Consider the following 5561-nt stretch of genomic DNA (forward strand, 5'->3'; position numbering starts at 1 on the left):
AGCTGTCAGGGATCATCCCAATTGACAACTGGTCTAAAATAAACGCTATAATTGAAGAAAAAAATGCTCGACTCTGCTCGAGCCATACTCGAATCACTCGAATCTGTATGTGTATGCGTGACCAACTGCTTTTCGAAACGTGAAATGTGCTTGTGTGTGTAATCCTCCGTGTAGCGACTTGGCAACCATGATGACGCTTCATCTATGTTTACATTTTCTATCGGCGCTACTGTCACAATTTCATCTTTCAACTGATTTCGGTCGTGTGTTTGAAATTTTACCAGCAAAGAAAAGCGATTAAATCTATCGAAATGTCTTCGCTGCCGTTGAAGAGAAGCCGCAAATTGACGAATCGGGCCAACAAGAAGCTGAAGGAGTTATTTTCTGAGCACCATCGCGAAGAAAGCCTGGATGCGGAAGTGCCGGGAACGAGCCGGTTGGTGCCTCAACATAGCGGTAAGTTTTTGCTTAATTATTTAGCTAAATTGGACACTTAGGATTGTTTGGTGTAATACAGTGTGTGAAATTCAGTGCAGTGACGAAATAGTGAAAGAATTCTCCTTCTTTGCCTTCGTATGTGTTGTGAAATTACACCCGGAGATCCCCAGGTATCGGCCGGCTGGCCGGCTTGAGCATCCTACCGGTGTTTGCCGGCAGAACATTTTGTGTGAAAGTACGGTTCGATACGATTCGTGCGTTCGAAAGATTATTTGCGCACGATGAAATCTTTGAATTGCCCACTCTCACCGAAATAAAAAAGTGACTGAACGATGGGCGTTAATGTGAAAACATCGGGTCATGTTTGTACTGTTGCGTGTGCTTGTTATTGCTAAGGTTTAGCAGAACAGAAACCTTGTCACGATTAGCCGTTAAGTTTTGTTAATATCATTATATTGCAATAAAGGATTACTAATAAACTCAATCCGTTTTACAGATTCAACGTCGCAGGGAGCCAATCAACCCCAGGAGATAGAAGATTCGTCGCAGCCTGCAAACCCGGCCGTCACAAGCGAAATTAGTTTTAATCTTTCTGGTGGTGGAGTTCATGGGGATGCAGTTTTAGATGACTTAGATGATAGTTATAGCGTAGATCAAGAAGGTGGTGGGAATATTAGTTTAGATAGTAGTTTAGAAATTGTCGAAGAGGACGATTACGCGAGTAACCTTTCCTCTGATAGCGACAATGAAGATGTTGTTGGCGAATGTACGACTGCTCATAACTGTAGAAACCATCGCAATATTAGCGATTGCTTAAAAGATTGGGCAGTCGTACATAACCAACCACGTTCATCAATTAATGAAATTTTGGCTATTTTCAGACAATGGACCGACCTTCCGCTTCCCAAGGATTCACGTACGCTGTTAAAAACATCAACCACCATCAGCCAGGAGATACGAACCGTTGAAGGGGGAGAGTTTTGGTACAAAGAAATTGAGAATAAGCTCAACAGCTACTTCCAGTAAGTAAATATTTGCAATATGTTCAGTAATAATGTATTCCTAATCATGTGTCCATTATATTATATTTTAGGTCAACTGTTCCTCCAACGGACCAACTAACCATCATTTCGTCCACTGACGGGCTTCCCCTTCATAAAGGTGCACCAACACAGCTGTGGCCCATCCTAATGAAAGTGGTAGAGCTCCCCCAAGCCCCAATCATGATGATTTCGATGTTTTGCGGACCGGAAAAACCAACCAGCCTGCAAGTCTTTTTGAGGCCGTTGGTAGAAGAGCTGAATGCGATTCAACAGAGAGGATTGCAGCTCTGCGATAAAGTTGTGCAATTGAAGCTTCGCGCTATTGTTGCCGATTCTCCAGCACGAGCGTTCATTAAAGGTCTGTATGATACAAACAACATTTACAACATTTACAGTTCATTAACAAGCTAACTCATTGGGATTTGCAGCAACAACCAACTATAATGGATATCACGGCTGTATGAGGTGTACGTGTGTCGGCGAATATCATGCTCACCGAATGATTTTCGACACGGTTGGTGCTCCCCTACGGACGGATGCAGGATTTCGAGCGAGGGAATGTCCGGGTCATCATCAACTATGGCGCTCGCCCTTAGAAGACTTGCTGGGTTTCGACATGATCGAGAACGTGCCAACGAGCGATCGTCTGCATACATGCGATCTGGGAGTGACCCGTCGCCACCTATTATACTTAGTGGAAAATAAGTATTCCAATTTCGCTCCTTTGTCCTCTGCAGCAAAAATGTGGATATCGAAATTCCTTACCAACGTACAACTGCCCTCTGAGATTAATCGTAAACTTAGAGGGTTAAATGTGATACGTTTTTGGAAGGGTTCGGAATTTCGATCATATCTTCATTACGCCAGTGTAGTGCTGATGGAAGAGTTTTTAAGCGTGGAGGCATATAGTCACTTTTTGCTTTATTTTTGTGCAGTGACTATATTTTCTTCCACGTATCATCAAAGACATTGGGATCGTGCAGCTGATTTTTTGAACAGCTTTGTTCAGCAGTGTGGGGAGATTTATGGCCGTGAGAACCTCATCAGCAACGTCCATAATCTCCAGCACATTGCTAAGGACGTTTTTAAATACGGACCGCTAGACGGTTTTTCTACGTATTGTTTTGAAAACCACCTGCAGGTGATTAAACGGTCGATTCGATCGGGCTTTCGGTGTGGGGTGCAAGCTGCAGCACGTTCAGAAGAACGGTCTGCATTGGGGATGGCAAGTGATAGTACGAATCGTCACTATCCACGTTTGACCACAAATCGGAAAGGCATTTTTTTGGCATCCGATTTTTCTCTACGTCCATTGCCTAGAGACGAATGGTTTTTGACAAAGGGTAACGGGGTTGTCAAATTTTTGAATGTCGTTCAAACAAATGACAATTTTACGATAGTGGGTAAACAATATGATTACAATTTGGATTTATTTTCATTTCTTTTCAGCGGGGATGATCCGGAGTCAATGTTTTCTTCTTCGGATATCCTTATATATAAAATACCAGATGATGTTACGACACAAAACGTAGAAGTGGATATAGCAGACATCAGATGCAAACTTGTTGCCGTTCATCCATCTGTTCAACCCAAATCAACAGTTTTTTTCCCTCTTTTGCATACACTTCGGTCCGAGTAAGTGAGTTCAATAATGTTAGTGATAATTTTTACTGATGCATAAATTGTACTCTTTTTAGCTAACTCCAGCAAGACCGAAATGCGAGACGATCGTGCTTGACCGTGAGTAGTTAATAGATTATATCCAGAAAGGACCGTATACCAGATAAGTTAGTAAATTCAAATCATAATTGTATTTTGAGTAGTCAAAGCAATTGTGATTTATAAACTAGGAATGCAAGTTGAGGAATAGTCATAATGCACATAATTAATCATTAACAATTTTTTATTTATTTATTAACATTTTTTTCACGTTTGTGATAACACTTACTAGAGCTTTTAATCACTCCTTTGAAATTATTTGCGCTGCTTTGCGCATTGTTAAGTTTTGTTACGAAGAATTTTTTTACATCTTCCTCACCTACTACAAACCCGACATCCTCGCCTATGGCCTTAAATAGTCGCAAAACATTCCCTTTTTCATCTAATCTTATTTTCGGACCAGATTTTCCCCCGCCTCGCCAGCTGCACTGCACAACAAATTTTTTATCAAATAGTATTTGAAACGCGCTATGCATTCGGCTCTTCACATCTGTTTCCGATTCCAACCTATCGACAAGAGTTTTATGAATTTTTAGAAAATAAGTTTTTTCATGGAGCTGATCTTCAAAACACGTTAATTCTTCTTCAGACGTAATGAAAGGCAGAAATGATGACGAGTGCTGTTCTTCTTCCATTACAGCTGTTCCATTGGGTCGATGGCTTCTATAATCCGTCAAATTCTTCATCTCGGCCCAAAGAAGCATCAACGATTTATTCATCACAGCTAGTTGGTCTGCCGTGTCTTTTCCTTGCTCAGAACGCACTGGAACTGGGTCCGGTGTTGCAGCAACGACAGTTGATGATGCTGTACTGCAGGATGCGACTTTATATGATGTTGTAAGTATTGGCCGATAAAGTTTTCCTGGTTTTAAACGTAATTGATTCCCTGTTATTCCTACATTCTCAGGAAGGCAAGCTGTCGGTGGTGCTGAAGCGATGCTGGATGGTGTTATACTATATACAGGTAACCTTGAAGATGTTCGATGCTGGTTGTTACTGCATGGATTTTTAACTAAAGGTGTTGGTCGGTATATTTTTTCGGTTTTTGTAACTTTGGGATATGCTTTCATCTGTTTTAGCTCATCTGTTTTAGCTGTCGATGGTGATGTTGTTTGCTGGGAAGCTTTAACAGTAGATACTGGTGGAGAGCTTTTAATTGTTAACTGTGGAAACCGAGCCGCCAACGCAAGAAGCGAGCAATCCGGTGCCTTAGATACCGATTCCCGAGACATTTTTTCCTGCAAGCGAATGAGAGTAAGTTAAAAATCACTTTCAAGTTGTACAATATCAATATTTTACATACCTTTACGTTTTTATTTCAGCTTCTGCGCGCGATACTGGGTTTGGTTGGGAAGGAGGAAAAGAAGGTACGAACACATCGGTGGACAATGCCAACCTGGACTGACGATGGCCTATGGACTATGCCGAACTACTCTGGACCAAGGGAAGAGGATAAGGAGGAAGAACTAGACCCTGGCAGAACGGACCGATTATGCCGGAGAGCGCCTTATGGTGTCACACAATCGCTACCAGTTGTGCTACCAGTACCGCTACGGACAATTGTGTGATATTCTATTTCCACTATGACAAAAACGAGCATTGTAGGTTCCCAGATTTCTCGGAAAAAACAGTGATTGTTCTTGCAGTCGTACCCACGTACCCACCCCGAACTTTTCCCCACCCCCGAAGATGCGAAATTTAACATTTTATACATATAGGGGCAGTGTTCTAATTCCGCAGTGCTTTAATTCCAACAATATAAAACGTCACAACAACGGCCCTTTTGATTTTTAATTTTTTTGTTTGCGCCTTTGGCTTTTGACAGCTTGGATGACAATGGTAGCCCTAGAAGAACTGCATGAAAGCAAGCGTCGAACTGGTATAAACGTGCCTTAAACGTCTGCGGTTTAAGGCACGTTTAAGGCGCCACTTTAAGGCACCGAACGCTCGAAAAACGCCTCAATTCTGCTATAAAATGTCAGTTGGGATGTTGATATTGTAAGGACCTTGGACGTCAAGGTGACAGATTCGACAGAAATCGAAGATCGAATCTAAAGGACAACGATCGCGTTAAACCGAAGGCGCAACGGCCATCGCGGGAAAAAATCTATATAAGGCACGCGCGTAGGGCCAGCTCGCTCTCTTGTTGCGAAGACCGAAATAATACCGCGTTTTTTAAAACTTCTACTAAGCCTTCTACTAAGCTACCACTAAAGTTAGGGATATGCGATTATAATAAACGTAGTGTATTCTCTAAAGTGAAACGGTGTCGTTTTATCAACGGTTTTTACGGTCGTCGAGGAGCCGACAAGTTACGTTTGCAACATTTTTTAAAAAAAACCCGTATAATTCGTGATTACG

At 42.0% G+C, this 5561-nt stretch overlaps 1 protein-coding gene across 1 annotated transcript; it reads left to right on the forward strand.

The window, feature by feature from the left end:
* The first annotated feature begins 311 nt into the window (after positions 1-311).
* LOC128307300 (uncharacterized) lies at positions 312-1464 on the forward strand. Its single transcript, XM_053045061.1, has 3 exons — positions 312-456; positions 935-1121; positions 1308-1464. The coding sequence occupies exons 1-3, from the start codon at positions 312-314 to the stop codon at positions 1462-1464; spliced, it is 489 nt and encodes a 162-aa protein (XP_052901021.1).
* The last annotated feature ends 4097 nt before the right edge of the window (positions 1465-5561 follow it).

The sequence above is a fragment of the Anopheles moucheti genome, chromosome X (genome assembly GCF_943734755.1).
Source record: "Anopheles moucheti chromosome X, idAnoMoucSN_F20_07, whole genome shotgun sequence".
NCBI lineage: Eukaryota > Metazoa > Arthropoda > Insecta > Diptera > Culicidae > Anopheles > Anopheles moucheti.

Excerpts from the sequence above, each read along its gene's own strand:
- LOC128307300 (XM_053045061.1), top strand. The coding sequence starts at position 312 with ATGTCTTCGCTGCCGTTGAAGAGAAGCCGCAAATTGACGAATCGGGCC. Across the intron at positions 457-934 it reads GTTGGTGCCTCAACATAGCG|ATTCAACGTCGCAGGGAGCC; the intron begins GTAAGTTTTTGC and ends TCCGTTTTACAG. Across the intron at positions 1,122-1,307 it reads GGTGGGAATATTAGTTTAGA|GGCTATTTTCAGACAATGGA; the intron begins TAGTAGTTTAGA and ends TAATGAAATTTT.